Source organism: Hesperophylax consimilis, chromosome 20, assembly GCF_061612785.1.
Source record: "Hesperophylax consimilis isolate HC1 chromosome 20, BYU_Hcon_1.0, whole genome shotgun sequence".
Classification (NCBI taxonomy): domain Eukaryota; kingdom Metazoa; phylum Arthropoda; class Insecta; order Trichoptera; family Limnephilidae; genus Hesperophylax; species Hesperophylax consimilis.
The window spans coordinates 20,212,404-20,231,921 of NC_142855.1; the positions used below are offsets into that span (position 1 = coordinate 20,212,404).

The following is a 19,518-nucleotide window of genomic DNA, read 5'->3' on the forward strand; positions in this document are numbered from 1 at the left end:
AAAAATATGGTCACCTAGTTTGCCTCCAGCTAGAAATGATTCGAAGATTTCATATTGGAACTTTGTACGTTGAGCTTTAATCTTTAAGCTTTGAGTCTATGAAATGTTGAGTGAGCTATGGGGCGTTGAGATTTAAGCTTAAGCTGTAAAACAAGAAGTATAGTATATACCATAAGGACGCAAAAACAAATTGCACACTTTATTTTATGAAACAAAACTCATTTTTAACAGACGCTGTAGTTCAAACAAGGTTGAACTAAAATAAGTTTCTTGTGCTATATATATTTTACATTAAACTAACAATAAGGTAAAGGGAAGAGGCAGGGAAATGTAGGATGGGGATAGGAGATGCTCTCGATTCATTTTACAATCTAAAACCAACAATATTTCTCTCTATTACAGACAACTAACGGATAACCAAATTCACACCCTGGACAGAGATGCTTTTCAGGATCTGGCTTCTCTTGAGCGATTGTAAGTACCTACCTATTTAATATTATTTATATTCACTATGGAAATAGAAACAATGGAGATGTGCCATGAACCATTATAATTATTCACAGCGTGTAGCATGTATCGCTCACCCATAATACTACTGTTCGCATCTATGCACAGCAGCGCCCCGCGTTTGTTTCTGCCTATACACCAAACACACAAATTGCATAGCAATTTGTGTCAAATATGCCATATCTCCTTTGTCTCTATTATCTATCCATGTTAAATTAAAGGCCAGTTGTTAACAGTCACATTTTACATCGTCACAAATCGACGATCAGCACCATTTTGAATAGCTTGACATTTGAACGGTTCTCGATATCCGTCGATTTTTAATTTGTCAAATTTTATGCAGGGTAGATGTTGATTATTCCATAGCCTGTCGAGCGGACCCTCATATACTGACTAACACTATTTTCCTAATAACTTACCAGATAACTGTTTATAAATTTATAAAAATCAAATATATTTATGTAGTTTCCCCAGGAAAGCGACTTATACTCAGAGAAATGCGTTTTTTTTTCTCTAATTTTATAAACAATATATTAAATAATTCAGTCATATGTTAATATTCTTGAGTTTTATTTAATTTTCCAGTTAAATAATTGTTCTTCATAATAAAAATAAGTCTTTCTAGTAAATAAATACAGTACAAACTTGTGAAAATGAAAAATTTGTAGGAAACTTTAAAAATCTAATTTTAGACACTGGCAACATTTTTTTAGTCGCCTCACTGGAACGCATGCGCATTTCAGCAAACCAGCCAATTCGTTTCTTGTCAGATTTTTATTCTGTAATCGAGTGCCTTGAAGCGCAATAACCCGCGATAAATTATTATATACAAGTACGAAACGACAGGCCAATTTTAATATTAATATACATTTAAAAATTTATAATTTTTAAAAAATCAACAAAACACCGATAGGCCAAAAATAGGCGGTTAACGGAAATCGTTTAAATGTCAAAATGGCGCTGAAATCTACTCATTTTGTTTGTGTATTAATGAGTCCTCGATTTGCAAAACACGCTCTGGAAATTTATGCATGTTCTGATATCAATATCGCTAAAAATCAAAAGAATAATATTCAACATAAAAAGTATTTCAAACAGTTTTTCGTGACATCTACAGTTTTATGAAAAATTCCAGAGCTGGTTTTGCAAATCGACAACTTGAAATGGTTTGTTATATTTGTTAGCATGAATTTTATTTTGTAATGTTTTTTACTTGTATTTTTGAATTTGGTCGCATCTTCATTGCACTTTTACAATCAAACTTAATCTAATGCATTTTGATATTGCAATTTGAACTTATACTAATAACACCATAAATTCTTATTTAGATAGGGTATGCACATTTAAAAATATATATATATTATATAAGAGTCTATAATAGTATGAAATATCGCTATTATTTGTAAAATATTCTTTTAAAACTTGTAGAAAAGTCAATAGATGTCGCACATTAAAATAAAAATGGATATATTTACCCAAGACTCTATCTAGATTGCATTTAGTTCGGGAAGAATCTTGCAATCATACTTAACGAAAGCAGGCAACAAAAATGAAGATGATTTTAGTTGTTCTTAGTCAAAGTACGATACAGTTAAATATAACCAAAGGTTCGGATCAGATCAGTGGTAGAACAAAACCCCGGTAAGGGTGACCCCGTTTCTCCCCCGATCCTGGGTTTGTTTCGTACACGCAGAAAAATGAGAATTGTTGATTTGTTACAATCCGGTTAAAAACGTGATGGCAGGCCATTTCCAAACAAACTTTCAGTATATTCAGAATATATCGGAAGACATGTTCATACAGCTGCGTTTATCCTAATACATATAATGACAAAAAGCGAAAATTTTTATGAACACGTGCTCTGACATCCCCATAACGCATTCGTGTTTTACCGACAGTTTGTTATGAAACCTGTCAATTCATTCGTTAAAGGCCTGCAATCCCGTTTTTAACCGGCTTACAAATAATTTGAAGAGATTGTCAATAAATTAGAAATACTCATTTTTCTCCTTGTACCTTTTTCTGTATATATTTTTTAACTATCGTTTGAGAGTGGCTAAAATTGTCTTAAATTAAGTTAAACAGCTGTTTCGCCTAAAATCACAGGTAATAATATAAATCAAAACATTTGAATAGTTATAAAAAATATTATTATTGTCAGATATACAAGACTATGTATTTATTTTTAACATCTTAGCCAATGATGCTTGAAAGATAAAAAAATTCAACCGACTGTAAAAAAAAAAAAAAAAAATATCACAACATTCTGTTCCGAACTGTAAATATTAGTTTGTGATGATATCTAATTCGCTTATAAAAAGTGACAAGTTAAACAACACATTATTGTTTTTCCTTAACCTTTGACATGCCAAGAGGCAAACTTTTGACCCTGTGGGGTCACTGAGGTACCCCATGAATTAATACGAAAAAAATACCAATGCAAATGTTTTTTATTTTTATATTGATATTGATTTCGGAATTATCTCTGATGGAATTTTTAATGATGCGATGATAGCTGTGTCGCCAGTGTCCACAGATCATTCCGCACAGCATCCACAATGATGAAAAGAGGTAAATCTCAATGCCTCCTATTTTGGATAAAAAAAATGTATATGTGTAGCAAAAAAAGCATTGCAAAATGTGTATTGATTTTTCAAAAAAACAGTGAATTTTTGTAAAAATTTCAGGCGTTTGAACAATAATCGTCTCCGACAAGTCCCCGAAGCCGTCTTTTCGCCCCTCGGAAGTCTCGTGAGACTGTGAGTAGATAAACACTGACTAGATCTGGCTTGGTGGGTCCCCCCTAGTCGCTATATACCAATACCCATACCCAGCGATGATATTATTTCACCAATAATCTACCACTGAATGCTTTTATTCCTACTAACGAACTAATACCTGTTAACAACTTTTGTTTTTGATTGTCATGGTAATATTTAAAAATGTTGCTCTTCATCCTTACTCTTGATTCAACGTTTCAGAAAGCCTTATAGTGTCCACCATCAAGATAGATGTAATACGTTGGTTTAATACCTCCACAATAGCCACCTAATTCTTGAATACATTTTTTTAATTGGTGGCTTGTGTTGTGAAGACCAGTAAGCCAACTTATTACACTTGTCCTGATATAGGACATTGTAAAGTTGTCCGAAGCGTTTGTTGGTAAAAGCAAGGAAAAGAAGCGAAACACTGCGTATTATCCTCAAAATCAAAATTATATAGAATTTTTATTCTGTTCGTTGTGAAAATTTTATTTGTGATATTCAAAATTGTTACCCTGCTTGAATAACAGTAACCCCAGCTTTCCCAATGTTACGAAAATTGAACCTGCTTGTTTAACAATGGAATGAAATAACACTTACCAGCAAATAACCCAAACTTATACCGTCGGAATCTTTTTATAACGCCAATATACCTATATGGGGTTTTTTTATTACCCCATTTACCATTTCCTCTGTGACATAACATTACTAAAATTTTTTCAGATTCTGATCGCATAACCAAGTTGAGATAATGTTATTATTATGATGAATGTAAAATAACCCTTTATTGTTTTCATTCCGTCACAGCGTCGTTGATCCCTTCGGCACACGCCGAACGCGCACACGTGAGAACGGGTCGCTTTTACGACTCATTAAATTGTGTTAAGACGAAGCTTAATGCTAAATTACTATTTCCGATTAATTTTTATAACGCATTGCTTTACATTATGAAAAACAAAAAATATGCTTAAGATAAATTGAAGGTTTTCCTACCGTTTCTCTTGAGTAGAATACAAATTAAAAATTTAATTACTTCATAAAAAATATAAATGTAAACTACTATGGAAAATAATTTTGACAATAGAAATGTATGAACGCGTAAAGGAAACAACTTTTAAAAAATACAATATTATAGCTAAGATTATCTGTGACAGTTTCCTTTGATTCAATTTTTTACTTTCTTCTTAAATTATTTACAAAATAAATAAAAACCTCTTATGTGCTTGAAATCTAGCGTTTCTAGACTCCGTTTGTCAAGCGATTTTAATGCCTATTACCTATATTCGAGACGATGTAATGCATACCAAGAACACACACATTTTTGGCTTTTAGCTTCCTCTTAAGGCGATGCACTACGTCGTTTAATATTTTAAATTGAGCCGCTATCAATAATAACCATTACGTAGATGGCGATAAGGTTTAAATTCCCGCTTAACACCATCCGCCTGTTTTGATTTAAGCAAGAAAAAAACATAGCCAAAAAGTGCCTTTTATTTTATTATGTGGATGTTCAGACATTTTTTCGATCATTTTATGAATAACTTAATTTGCCACATTATACAATAAAATCATAACCGAAAATGGGTTCGTAAGTAGGAGATTTTGAACTTTAAAGCAGTTTTCATAGGCCTTATACATTATTTTTTTCTGGGCTTATAAAAAGACTTATCTAAAAAATGCTCGATTATTTCATAGGCCAAGATGTATTCTACTCGCAGTATTTAATTAAAGTATCTGAAACATTTCTAGGCGACCAAATTTTCAAACCAAAAACACATGATTTTGCATTACTACGTATGGCATCGCCTTAAAAGCTTGGCAATGTAACGATTTGCTGGCCTCTGTGTTTCTTCTCCTAAAACATGGGTCTCTGTAAGATCCAGCTTCTCACCTTCCTGTCCTCAAAAATACCCTCCACACTCTACACATCAGCCTCAAATATGACAAAGGATCTGAGGGATATTATTTCATTCGTAGCCTATGTCAATAATGTTTACCATGGATGCAGAGTGTCAACTGATGGATCTTTTCAAGATTTGGTATATTTTAAACAAATTCGTCATAATTCTATGAAATAAAATGAAACTTTTCTTCTGCAAGCTTTTCCCTGTTAGTGTAAATCCACTGATATTACTGTAAACCCTATGTATGTTATTCCCGTTGTTTTTAAACATATTCCACACAAGATTATAATATAAGAATCACTGATAAGTAAGAACTAAGCTGTATATTGTATACATGTGTCCGGGGGTAAATTGTACAAACTTCGTAAGATGAAACTACACGATAGTACAAGTAAAAGAAAACTTTTTTCGAAATTTAAATGTTTTAAGGTAGTTTTTAAAGTTAAATTGTTTTTATGGAGAAAATAATACTCTTATATGAATCAATATTTTTAGTATGGAAAAATAAGTTTTCCATAGAAAAATATTTATTTTACCATTTAATTGAACTTTTTAACCTAAAAATTACCTTAAAATCTTGAGATTTCGAAAAAGTTATTTATTTATTTTACTAGTACACGGAGAAAATTTATTGTTTTAAATTATGCCAATTTATTAAGAAACTACTCTTATTCACTATTATTAACTTCAAATTATTCGTAATCCGTTTAAAAACGGGACTGCAGGCCTTTAACAAATGTATTGATAGGTTTCGTGTTAAAACTTTTAATAAAAATGGAGTGAATTATCGCAATGTCGGAATACACGCTTGTAAAAATCATTATATTTTCATGAACACGTGTTCCGATATATCGGGAATGTACTAAAATTTAATTAGAAAATATTTTGAAACCACGTTTTTAGCCGGATTTTATTAAATCAACCATACTAATTTTTCTCTGTGTACTATCATGTACAATCACCCCCGAAGTTAACGCATTTAACCCTCCCATGTGTCCTCCCCAAGCTTACGCCCGAATTCAAGTGTAAATTTTCTGTAATTACCCAAAATAATTGTGTAAAACCCAATAATTGTTCCCTGTAATTTAAACGTATCCCAGAGTAGATAATACGTAAAATTCTCAAATATAACCTTTGTACAGACGATGTATGAATGTGAATGAGGCAAGGAGTATGTGACAACACCGAGTTGTTTAGCGGTCCGTCCTCTCTGCCTACCCCTGCGGGGAAACGGCCTGATGTGGAGATTTCAATAAAACTTTGAATAGTTTAAGATTATGGCAATATTTAACTGGACTCACGTCCGTTCTATAAAATGCTCTAAAGTTATTCTGAAGCGGGAAATGCTTGCTGAAGATGCTCGCCCGTAGATCGGCCAACATCGGGTGTCTTCGTAACCATTCGGGAATCAGACGCAAAACGTTGGACAGTTGTCTCTATCATGTGGTACTGCTACTACTACTAACACCTATGGAGACACCTTAAAACTAAATAAATTATATATCCTAATTTGAAACCACACTCTCTGACGACATCTCTTGAGCGGCCTTGATACTAAATATTGTTTTTTTTATTATTTATTTTATTTTATTTTTTTTTATTTTTATTTTTTTTTTTTTTTATGTGACACCTCACAAGAGTGTCCCTGCCTGTGTAGTGTACAGACAGGGGAACTATGTCACCACCCAGTTGGGCGGCGTTGTGAGGCGGAATAAGGTAGGGGCTGTAGGAAGGGATTTGTTAATGCGAGCCTTGAAGAGGCTCGGATTATAGGAGGGAGGAAAAACAGATGCCGGTAGCTCATTCCACATACGAGCCGACTTACACAAAAACGAGTCGTAAAAACGGCCCGTTCTTATGAAGCCAACGTCAACCGTGAACGAGTGTTCAGTTCGTGTCCGTCGAGTTTTGCGCACGTGCACCGGTGCATCAGGAATCAATGCTGCTAGCTCCTTGGAGCAGGCTCCATTGAAATACCTGTAGAACAGACACAGCATGCCTACATTGCGTCTATGCATTAGAGAAGGCAATCGGTCTGTTAACAACGGATTGTCAATCAGACGGATCGCTCTCCTTTGCACAGATTCAAGCAGGTTTATTAAGTATTTTGGGGCACCAGCCCAAAGGTGGCTCCCAAATTCAATAGTTGGGCGGACTTGAGACTTGTACAGGGTCAGCAGCTGGTCACTGTTGAAGAATCTCCTAGCCCTGTACAAGACGCCCAACTAAATAAGAGGTGTTATTTTGAATAGCCCGCTAATTCGGTAGATGTTACTTTTGAAGCTGTCATTTTTTGACATTTGACAAGTAGAAACTACGCCATTAATAAAAATGGAACGATACACGCTTCAACAACGCATTGAAATTATTAAAATTCACTTGAGTGAATCAAATGCAAATCATCTTGAGTGATGAGGCCCATTTCCACCTCGGTGGCTTCGTCAACAAGCAAAATTGTCGCATCTTGGGCTCGGAAAACCCAGGAGTTATTGTTGAAAAGCCTGTTTATCCTCAACGTGTGACTGTTTGGTGCGGTTTATGGTCCGGCGGAGTCATTGGACCTTACTTTTTCGAAAATGAGACTGACGCAACAGTTACTGTGAATGGATTGCGCTATTGAGAGATGATTAATTATTTTTCATGGCCGGAATTGGATGGTATTGATCTGGACAACGTTTACTTTCAACAAGACGGCGCTACATGCCACACAAGCAACGAAACCATTGATCTTTTACGATTAAATATCAAAATAACACCTCTTATTGGAAAACCCTGTATAGTATATGGGATACTTTTCTCGGAATAACTCCAGAATGTTTATCACATCCTTATTTGAAAATACACCTGACATACTGAAATAAATCGGAAACGTGTGTCATACGTGTTTTCTCAGCGTTTGAACACATTTCTTACTTAGTAAATTAATCATTTGATTAATTGAAATAAACTTTAAAATGTGTGATCCTTAGTTTTTTTTTCAGAGGTTAACTGTGTAACACACTATAAATAAATGTTTATCCCTTCAGACCTCTGTCATATTCACTGTTATTATTATTTCGTAAAGACTCGCAGAAAGTCGCAGAATTTTGTGTGTATTTTTGCTTCTCTATTAAATACAAATAATTAGTAGATTTCTAAACCTATCCGAAACAGTGGCGGCTCGTGACTCTGGATTGCTAATATTACAAAAGTGGCTTGTTTTTTGTAGCTGAAAACATCTTTCTTTTTTCTTTTTTAATTTGTGATTTTTTCTATGAAGATTTTCAGGAAAATAATTTGAAATAAAAAAATAGTTTTGGCCTAAAAATCATCAACGGTGTTGAATTTTTCAAACTTTTCACTCTATCAGGCTCAAAAGTCACGAACCACCACTGATCCGAAAACTGAAAACTGTTTTTGAAAGGTAATGATTCAAATTTTATTATTACATCAAAATAACACCTCTTATTGGAAAACCCTGTATATATATACAACCAATTCCATATCCCAGTATAGATAAAATCTGATTCTTGGAAATAATCCAAAAATGTATGTTCTCCAAACATTTCCTTATGATTACAGATGTATCCCGATTTAGATAACCTTATATGAATCACTATAATAAGCCCAATCTTTTCCCAGAGTTTTTAAATATATCCCAGCAACGATGTCTTCTGAAATAAATAAAAGAATATAATAAACTTGAAAAAGGTTAATAAGATTAAGTATTTGAAAATTATTCTAGGCTCAAAGGTATCTCTTGAAGAAAATCCCGATTTTATTGCCAATAAATTGGCTAGAAGATGTCTTTTCGTGGAAGAATTAGGAAAAAAATTTAATAAAAAAAGTATATTTATTTATAAAACTATTGTTACTATCTAGTATTAATAGTTACTGTCTAGTATTCTCTGTATTAGTAATGTAGGTTGCTTAAAAAATTACAAATAATCCATAATAAATCAATGAGACAGATGTGTTATAAATATAAATCAATACAGAAAATAAAATTAGATATAGTGAGTGCTAAACAAATAATTTTCTGTAACGTTTTAATTTTTATCTACAAAGTTTTTTATCAATTTACTACCAACTTACTTTACAATAAAAGCACATACAGACCGTAAAAGAGAGATAAAAATACTCATACACACCGTGCAAGAGTGATACAAATACACATACACACCGTACAAGAGAGATACAGATACTCGTACACACCGTACAAGAGAAATACAAATACACATACACACCTTAAAAGATAGATACAAATGGACACACACACACCATACAAGAGATATACAAATACCCATACACACCGAACAATATTGGTACAGATACCCGTACACACCGTGCAAGAGAGATACAAATACACATACACTCCATACGAGAGTGATACAAATACTTATACACATCGTGCAAGAGAGATTCAAATACACATACACACTGTACAAGAGAGATAAAAATACACATACACACCGTACAGGAGTTATGCAAATACACATACACACCGTACAAGAGAGATACAAATACACATACACACCGTACAAGAGAGATACAAAGCAGAGATACAAACGGTAGACAGACGTATTCGCTAGCAAGACCTGAATAAACCTCATTCCGTGAATTCAGGAACCTCTTCTCTCTTCGCTTTCCACTCGAGGTAATTCATGACAAAGGTGTTTGTTATCATACTCTCCTCCAAAATTATAAGGGTTTTTTTTGGTTATTTATTATATAAACTGGAATACACAATTAAATACTTTTGTTTTATGCATTTTTTGGGTTACTTCAGAGGTTAACTCCTCAGGATAATTTGTTCGGTTTTCTATAAAACTCTTTACAGTTTTATAGAAATGTTAGATAAAAACCAAAATTTCTTCGAAATCTTATATGATTTGTAAGTAGGCACTTAAATACCTACCTACTTAATAATAAACATGTTTTTTTTTATAAAACTTTCTAATTTCAAATAAGGAATTATACAATTTGTCCAAAGAAACGTCACCGGTGATGATCTGGCTTGTCAGTCACACAGACCATCAGGGAATAATCAATTCCCTATGAAAAAAATGGATTGATTACAAAATTCACTCTGCAGGAAAGGTAACAAATTGTAATCCAGCCACCAAATACATAAAACCAGAAGACTCACCGAAAATATCACTCGCATTGAGTTTAGCTCCTTAATCTTCAAATTCGGCAGCGGACGGCAATCGGCACAATAATATTTGCATTCGCACTATGAAATTATAATCTGTCACCACCAGCTCTCAAGAGAGCAGAATTTAGAATGATCTTGAATTAGCGCATTGTAATTCCAAAAGTACTGCCACATTATTGTGACCAAAATATTTTAATCCTTTGGTCTTAAATCGACCAAACAGAGTGGTGCCCTCTTTTGTCAAATAATATAATTCGGATGAATCCATCTGATTAATGCAAAGATGACTGTAATTCATTATCACTCACCTGCAGAGCAAAATCTATACAAAACTGACCAGAGATGTCTATTCTGTCCACTATTTTTACTTTTTAATTTTCAAATTTTATTTCAAACTAATTTTAAGTCCACTGCTTCTCTAGTCACTATCTCAATGACAATATTCTTTTTTCGAACATTGCTAATTTATTAAATATATATTCAAATTATTCATATTCCTTTTAAAAACGGGACTGCAGGCCCTTAACGAATGAATTGACGGATTTCCTAATAATCTACCTAGGAACACGTGTTCACTAAAATTTTAATATTTTCGTATTTATCATTATATAAGAACACGTGTTCGAATATATATCTAAAGTACTTAAAGTTTATTAGGAACTGGCCTTCTATCACCTTTTAAACAGGATTTTAGTAAATCAGCAATACTTATTTATCTCCGTGTACCATAATACTGCAAAAATGTGAACAAATAATCACGACTAGTTTACATTTGAAAAAATAATCTGTAGTGAACAATTATTAAAAAAAAATTACAGACAGACGAAATGCCAAACGGTCAATAATAATTTAATATTTTAAAAATAAATCACGAATAGATTGAGAACCTCCGCATTTCAATACTAGACCACCGGGCAAAGGCGAGTAATTTATGTACCTCCCTTGAGTCCCTCTCGGGTTCGAACCAGAGATCCATATCGGGCACGTCCGTCGATTAACACGCATTACCACCAGGTCGTCGATACCATCGTTGCGCATGTTACATGTTAATACTAGATCGGTATTGCCAGGTTTCCACCCTCGTTAGTTTGTATATCTCTATTATTCATTTGTTTTAATGGGGTTAGAATTATCGAATTGCGAATTATAAGAAGACAAGCTGATATGTACCCGGCGTGCTAGGGGTTATCCTTAAGAGATAGACGTATACCATCCAGGACTTTTATGTAGGCCTTTTTAAGATATACAATTCCGTAGTACATTATTTTGATGTATCTCACAAGGTTTAGCCAGCGTTAGCAATGTAAGCGCCCGAAAATATTTTTTACGACTTTATTACAAAATTGCGACTTTTCTCTACTTTTTATAAATATAATATGCATATTTTGTATACATAAACCTTCCGAAAGAAATTGTGTAAATGATAGTGAAAATCCTATCAAAATCCTTTGCGTAGTTTAGAAGAACTAAGCGCACAAACAGAAGGACGCGGAAAGCGACTTTGTGAAAACATTTGAGGCATTCCATTGCCCACTCTTTCGCAGCCACTTAAAAACATTTTTTATTAGTAATAGTTCGAAATAGAAATTGTACAGTCTTTATTCAATGTGCAACTAATACACCGTTCAACGGTTGCGAAGTGTTTTCTTTTATTAGTAAAGCTGTTAAAAGTTTAAAGCTCTTAAAATAAACTTTGTTATTATTCCATACCTCAGGATTAGTAACAACACTCCATTATGGAGTTTTCGTAATATTATCTACTTTAAAATTTTGTATACTTCGTTAGGCTGGAGCCAAATAGAGTATAACTCATCTATTTAGTCGTCACAACATTAAGAGGTTCATTAAAAAAATTCGGCACAAATTTTTAAGACACACAAATTATTTATTTTCGGGAAATCGACAGTTTACATTTAATCAGTTTTTTACATAAGTATTATACAGGGTGTCCGGAAACTCGTAGTACAAGCCGGAAACTGGTGAATCTACATCACATTTGGAGTCGATTTTGTAGTATATTTTTTTTTTATTTGAGCTTTCGTTATCGAGTAAATCGAGTTTGAAGTTGATTTTTTTTTTTAATCAAATTCTTATAAATTATTACTGAAGATCAAAGTACCCAACTAATTAAAACTATTTGAAAGTAAAACAAATGAAGAAACTCGGATTTGAAGCATTATTTTTAAATCACCCTTCATTTAACCCGGTATAATCATAAAATATTTCTGCTCTGCAGGGTTAAAACATCTGTTATTCAACCCTAAACACCAGAAAAAACTTTAACCCTAAAATAGCCGAAAAATATTTTTTTTTGGTTTTTTTTTTTTTGAAAATGTTCAAATCAAAAAACTTTATGTTTTTTTGGGTTCCCCATGTGGTGTAGATTCTCCAGTTTCCCGCTTGTACTACGAGTTTCCCGACACCGTGTATAGTAAAATATAACCAATTATTGATTTCCTCCTTGTGAATTTACCTCTACTGAGACAGCATAATATGGAATAAGTAAGTTAAATTTGTGAGAATGGAATATAAATTAAAAAAATTATACAAGACAAAAGATTATATAAAATGACAAATTTACAAAACAATACATTTATAGCCATGAAGAGAGGTTGTAGATATAAATCAAATCATAATAGACATATAAAAAATAGAGACATAAACATTATTCACAAACCATCAGAGAAATATTCTTTTATGGACCTCTTATATTTTGTAAGTTCGCAACTGAAAATATCAACCTTGGATAATACGCTATTGTAATTATTGCGTAGTCTGTTCAGGCAAGAATTCTGCCAAAATATTAAACTTAGTTGTAAGTTTCTACATATTATGTAAATATATGTCATTAAGACAGTAGTTATAGGCCTTAGTCGTAAGTCTTAGATGTAAGTCAATAGTTATTATGAATTCTAATTGTAACCAAGCTGTATTTATTTAAATATATCTGTACAGCGCCCTTGGGGTGACTTTTCACGAAAACGGCGCTATAGAAATTAGCTAAATATTATTATTATTATTGAAGATTGGTATCTGATGTCATTTTTCTTTTTTAAATTATCAATTCCTTTTATGACAGTCATGCGTTATTGCCAAAGGTATTGATGTCTTGCAAGAGTAATTATTTTTAGAAGATTAGATTTATATCTGAATTTACCATGGGTAGGTTCTAATAATTATTGATTAAGATATTCATGAATTTCATATAGGTAAGTTTAGTGATTTAATTTTATGTCCCTGATAGAGTCACACGAAGTAAAACTATTTTTACTGCAACAATAATGTCAATACCAAATCGTTTTAAAACTCCCTTATACCAAACACACACAATTTAGGTAACTAATATACAGAAATACCGGATATTTTTAATGGCATCGGAAAAAATTTACAAAAAAGCGTTTCACTTATTTAAAAAAAAACTAGTTATTAGTTAAAATTTTGCTTCCTATAGCATGCTTGAAAAATTTTGTTATCAAATTTAGAAATCTATGTTTAATATTGATATTTTCTATGATTATTCCACAGGCAAGTTCCTACCCAAATTGCCTTTTCCCTTGTTTTTGTTATATTCCTAAAGATTTGAAAAATGAAAAACAACTCAAGTTTCATTTTTTGCAAGTTACATATTTTTTCCCACGTCTTAAGGCGAAGCTTAATGATAAATCACTATTTTGATTAATCTTTATAACGAATTGGTGTACATTTTGAATACCAAAAAATATACTTTACATAAATTGAAAGTTTTTCTATCGTTTCGCTTTAGTAGAATACAAATTAAAAAAAAAATACTCAATAAAAAATATAAATGTAAACTACTAAAAAAAATATTTTTTAAATAGAAATGTATGTACGCATAAAGGAAATAACTTTAAAAAATACAGTAGATATTATAGCTAAGATTATCTGTGACAGTTTCACTTGATTAACTTTTTTGCTTTCTTATAAAATTATTTTCCAAATAAATAAAAAACAGTTTTGTACTTGAAATCGAACGATTCAAGACTCCGTTTGTCAAGCGATTTTAATGCCTATTATCTACAATATAAGGTGTACTAAGAATATATGCATTTGTATTTTCCTCTTAACCTGTTACAAGTCTTGAGCAAACGTATTTTCGCGCGCAAAATTTCCAATTGTTACCGTTTGCTATAGATGTTCTCTTATATAAGTTAATTTTGCTCCTTTTGCAAAATCAAAAATTTTACGAAAAACTCGGTAAAATAATCTTTCAGATTTTTTTATTGAAACAAACATTTTCATTTCTAAATACATAGATTTTGGAATTAAAAATTTATTTTGAGTTTTCAAAAAAAACATACCTGTATATTGATCTATGAAGCTTTATGTTTTGAAAGCACATTCCCTTTCATAAGAAAATTTGTCCGTAAGATAGTGTAAATTATCATCCCCAAGATAAATAATTTAAATAGTGTAGTGTGATGATGCAAAAAAGTTCGTGTCGGGATAAAAACTGTGTTGATTTGATGTACATCTATGAACTAGTAATAGTGCCAACAGAACAGAACCTTTCAGAAACCACCGGAACTGAAAAATGAACAAGTACAACAAGTGACTTGCCAGGTAAGTATGCTTTGGTATCTTTTCTAAATAACAAATGTAGATCCTAGGAAATAAATTGTACAGCGCCCTTGAGGTGATTTTTCACAAAAACGGCGCTCTACAAATTATCCAATTATTATTATTAGTAAAGGCCTCCTTTTCCCACTCCTACTATTCCTTGTGATAAATAAACACAATCCCTTGATTTCTTCTTTCTCGTTTGTAATATTTTTTTTATTAAAATCGTTTTATTCTGTATTTAAAGGCACTTGTACCGTAAATAAATAAATTATATAATTATTTTCCGCCCAACAAAATAAGTCCAGTTTCATTTAGGATGTGTTCAGGCCCCCTTTCTAGATGAGATTATTAACGGATGTAGCAATGTGACCAATGTCTTGGATGTTTCCTCCGTTTGACAATAGACCTCTCATTACCACCAAATTCCCTTCATCTTTCCCTTCTCTCTGGCTACGTCTAGGAATGCACCTATGGCGGCGTTGATTCGGCTGAATTAGGTTCAATTGTGGGCCCTTGCGGTACTCCGCGCAGTCTGCTGCGGGCCCCGTGTTTAGGGCTGTCAAAATACTTTTTAGTGTTTACAAAAAGGCAAATTTACGAAGTATAAGTCATTAGGACGTGCTTCTCAATATTGTAATTAAAAAAAGGAATATTTATATGTCGCTCGAAACCTTCAAGGTTTATGTTGAAAGTGTGAATATGAGTTGCTTGTTTGGCACATAGTGCCGTCTTGTTGAAAGTAAACGTTGTCCAGATCAATACCATCCAATTTCGGCCATAAAAAAATCATTAATCATCTCTCGATAGCGCAATCCATTCACCGTAACTGTTGCTCCAGCCTCGTTTTCGAAAAAGTAAGGTCCAATGACTCCGTCGGACCATAAACCGCACCAAACAGTCACACGTTGAGTATAGAGAGGCTTTTCAACAATAACTCTTGGGTTTTCCGAGCCCCAGATGCGACAATTTTGCTTGTTGACGAAGCCACCGAGGTGGAAATGGGCCTCATCACTCAAGATGATTTGCATTTGATTCACCCAAGTGAATTTTAATTATTTCAATGCGTTGTTGAAGCGTGTATTGTTCCATTTTTATTAATGGCGTAGTTTTTACTTGTCAAATGTCAAAAAATGACAGCTTCAAAAGAAACATCTGAATCATTTTGTCTGAAGCAAGTGGGGCTATGGTATCCCTAAGTTGGTAATGTTGTTAGGATGGAGTTAGTGGAAAAGAGGAAAGAAAGGTGTGGAAGTACCTGGCTATTCACACCTGGTCACCAAGCACAGCCAAAGCCATTTCAAGCAACATATCAATTCTGAATGGGGTATTACACCAGGGTGATATTGACAGTATCTTCCACTCCGTAATGTGCCGCAAAAATTCCATTATTTTAATTTGTTTAAATTATTACTTGCTCTCGCCCGGATTTGAATCCGCAACCTCCGGATTTGATATCGGTTTCTCGAAGATATACATATTTTTTATCGATTCGCGTCAAAATCTGATTATCTTCCAGAACCTCTGGATTTCGAAAAAGTCTTTTTTGATATTCGTGATTCAATTTTACACTATTACATCACATAAAACATCGTATCTACCTACAACTAAAAATAGAAAATTATTCTGACTGTTGCATAAACACACCTTGAATGCCGAAACATATGTTAAAATAATAAAAAAAATCATCGCGTAAAAATAAAGGTTTTTGAAATCTTAAATAAAAATATGTTTGAATGCGGATTGAACCTCGCTATCCAGTAATGACAATCTCATCAATCGAGCAAAACGCCGATAGAATAAGACCGACATTTATTGCGTATATTAACTGCTGTATTGGCCTAGAATTTCAAAGAAATGCGTATGTGTGGGCGATTGCCACCAATATAATGAACTATCATTGACAACGAATCTATCTGCCGAGTTTTAGCTCGACCGAGCAGGTTAATTTCCACCTCCAAGATTTGCATTCATTAACTTGAACTTTATCATTTTAAAATTTCTAAACGTACTTACTTTAAATAAATAAATGTATCTCATTATAGTGATTTGTTTTTGGGGTATTATGCCGTGTTACGCTACCTCCTCATTTGGCCAACGTTTCGGATAACGAATGTGTAAGCAGATGTGTAATTATTTTGGCCTTTGGCAATGAAAATCTCAAAATCATACCCAAAAAAAATCTCACTTAAATAATAGGAATTCTAATTTTAAATGTTTGTTTTAATTAGAAGTAAAATAAATAAGATTTTATGTATTGGATTTGAAAATGCTTTTTGACAACCCTGATTCTTCAATAGTCCGTGGTCCCCCTGTGACCAGGGGAAGGGGAGGGGATGGAGAAAAGGGAGGGGGTAGAGGAGGGGGCGGGAAGAGGCGGCCAGATTGCAGGATATTGTCAAATCGAGCCATTGTAATTGTGTTATATTAAGAGGAGTTCAACTTTGGGGCACTTACTAATATAATTAATTTATTTTTTAAAGAGCAATTTTTTTTTTAAAAGTCAGTATCTAACTGCGTTTGGCACATAGAATACATAACATCAGAATCTAACTGTGTTTGACACATAGAATAAAGTACATTAGAATCTAACAGCGTTTGGCACATAGTATAAATAACATCACAATCTGACTGCATTTGGCACATATAATCAATAAAATCACAATCTAACTGCATTTGGCACATATAATCATTAACATCAGAATCTAACTGCATTAGGCACATATAATCAATAGCATCAGAATCTAACTGCATTTGGCACATATAATCAGTAACATCAGAATCTAACTGCGTTTGGCACTTAGAATAAATAACATCAGTATCTAACTGCGTTTGGCACACAGAATAAATAATATCAGTATCTAACTGCGTTTGGAACATAGAATAAATAACATCGGTATCTCTTTGCGTTTGTCACATAGAATAAAGAAGAACATAAAAAATACCCGGTGGGCGTGTTTCGTAATGCGAAAGCCTGCCCAATGGGGCCTTGAATTTCCAATACAAAACTGTCAAAACACCATTGTTGTGATTTTCTCCCAAACTTTCTTAAGCAATGAAACTCCGACTTCAAAAAAACACTTGTTATGACTTTTAATATGATAGATTGAAAACGGGATCCAATATTTTAATTATCAGGCGTTTGGAATAATCTGGACACTAAATTTGAGGTTCCCACCTTATTTATTATACACTCGGTCTCTACAATACTCGACAGCTAAACTCCATCTATGGATAACCTACTATACTAATCTAATTCCGTCTATGGGTGAGCTTTTACACTAAAATCGAGGATATTTCAACCATGATTATGAAATTCAAATAGGACGACGAAATACGATTTCAGAAAGGTGTAAGAGAGACAGAGCGCTTGCTGATTGGTCTAGAACCAAAAAGTACTAATTCAGTTTGCGACATTTTTTTTTCATTCAAATTTGTATCGAAGGCACTTCTAGTGTCATTCTTTATTATATGTCTTTGCACCAATAAAAAAAATTGTCTATAGAAGTGAAGTTAGCAGTCCATAACGATGTGCTGATACTAACCCTGATGTATTGCATTGAAGCATGACACTGGCAGAGGAAAAATGAAAAAAGACTGAATGCTATAGAAATGAGATCCCTGAGGCGTGTTTGTGTTAAAATTTACTTTGACCGTGTTAATTGACGATCCGAAAATAGTGCTATGCATTTCACATTTGGATGGTCCCGTTAAACCCCGATTTTCGGCCCGTTGCGGCTTTTGAACAAATTTCAATCAGCAGAAAATCACGATCGTCATTTTGTTATGCTTGTCAGCTGATAACAATTTGATTAAATGCTGAAAATGACCTAGAATCAGCGTTTTACAAGAATCTTTCAAATGTCACCAAACTAAATTGCGTGATTTTTCTGTGAAATACACCAAGTTAACAGACGATGTACGAATGCAAGTATTATTTTCTTCTTTAATAATGAAATTATTATATTTACACTCCTTTCAAATGCCTATAATTAATTATCAAATTCAATTTTGTCTTGAAAGGTTCCATAATTAATATAATCTCGTTTTTTTAATGGAGCCGCGGCCCCGTGTTGGCCCCCTCTGGGAAAACTATAATCGAATTATCGTGCGCCCCTTTGCCACTTACTGCCGAGCTCACCGCGCATACTAATGTGCAGGAAAAACCAAGTTGCGGCCCGTGTACGGCGTACAATTAATACTCTTAACCAACTTGCTAATACGTCGTTTTAAACAAAATATCTTATTCTAGACTTAGTTCTAGGATCGGTAAAATCTGCCCGAAAACTGCCGTAGTCGTAATCACGAGATACCGCACGGCAGAACAGATGTTCTATCACAGCATGGCGTTACAAGAGTAATGGTGCTATTGAATATTTAATCATCTGGACATGCTAGACTAGAATTTTTTTTATTTTTGCGGTTTGGATTTTTTTTGGTAAAGTTATGATGCCGACAAGAAGACTTCATGTTTTTTTTACCAGTAGTCCATTTATAGCCGTAAAAAATAAAAGAAAAGTAAATATTTTTCCAAAAATGTAATGTACAAATTTGAAAAAATCGGTCAATAAAGGGTTAATATCAGCTATTTAAATTTATTTAACTCTTTAACTACCAACAAAAAGGAAAA

The 19,518-nt window shown here is 33.2% G+C and overlaps 1 protein-coding gene across 1 annotated transcript in view; it reads left to right on the forward strand.

Moving 5' to 3' along the window:
- The window catches only part of sli (slit guidance ligand), a 290,993-nt gene that overhangs the window by 178,315 nt on the left and 93,160 nt on the right, over window positions 1–19,518 (forward strand). The window contains exons 3-4 of the mRNA XM_089644128.1: window positions 403–474; window positions 3,195–3,266. Of these exons, the coding sequence (XP_089500254.1) occupies window positions 403–474; window positions 3,195–3,266 (144 nt within the window). The remainder of the gene's footprint in view (window positions 1–402; window positions 475–3,194; window positions 3,267–19,518) is intronic.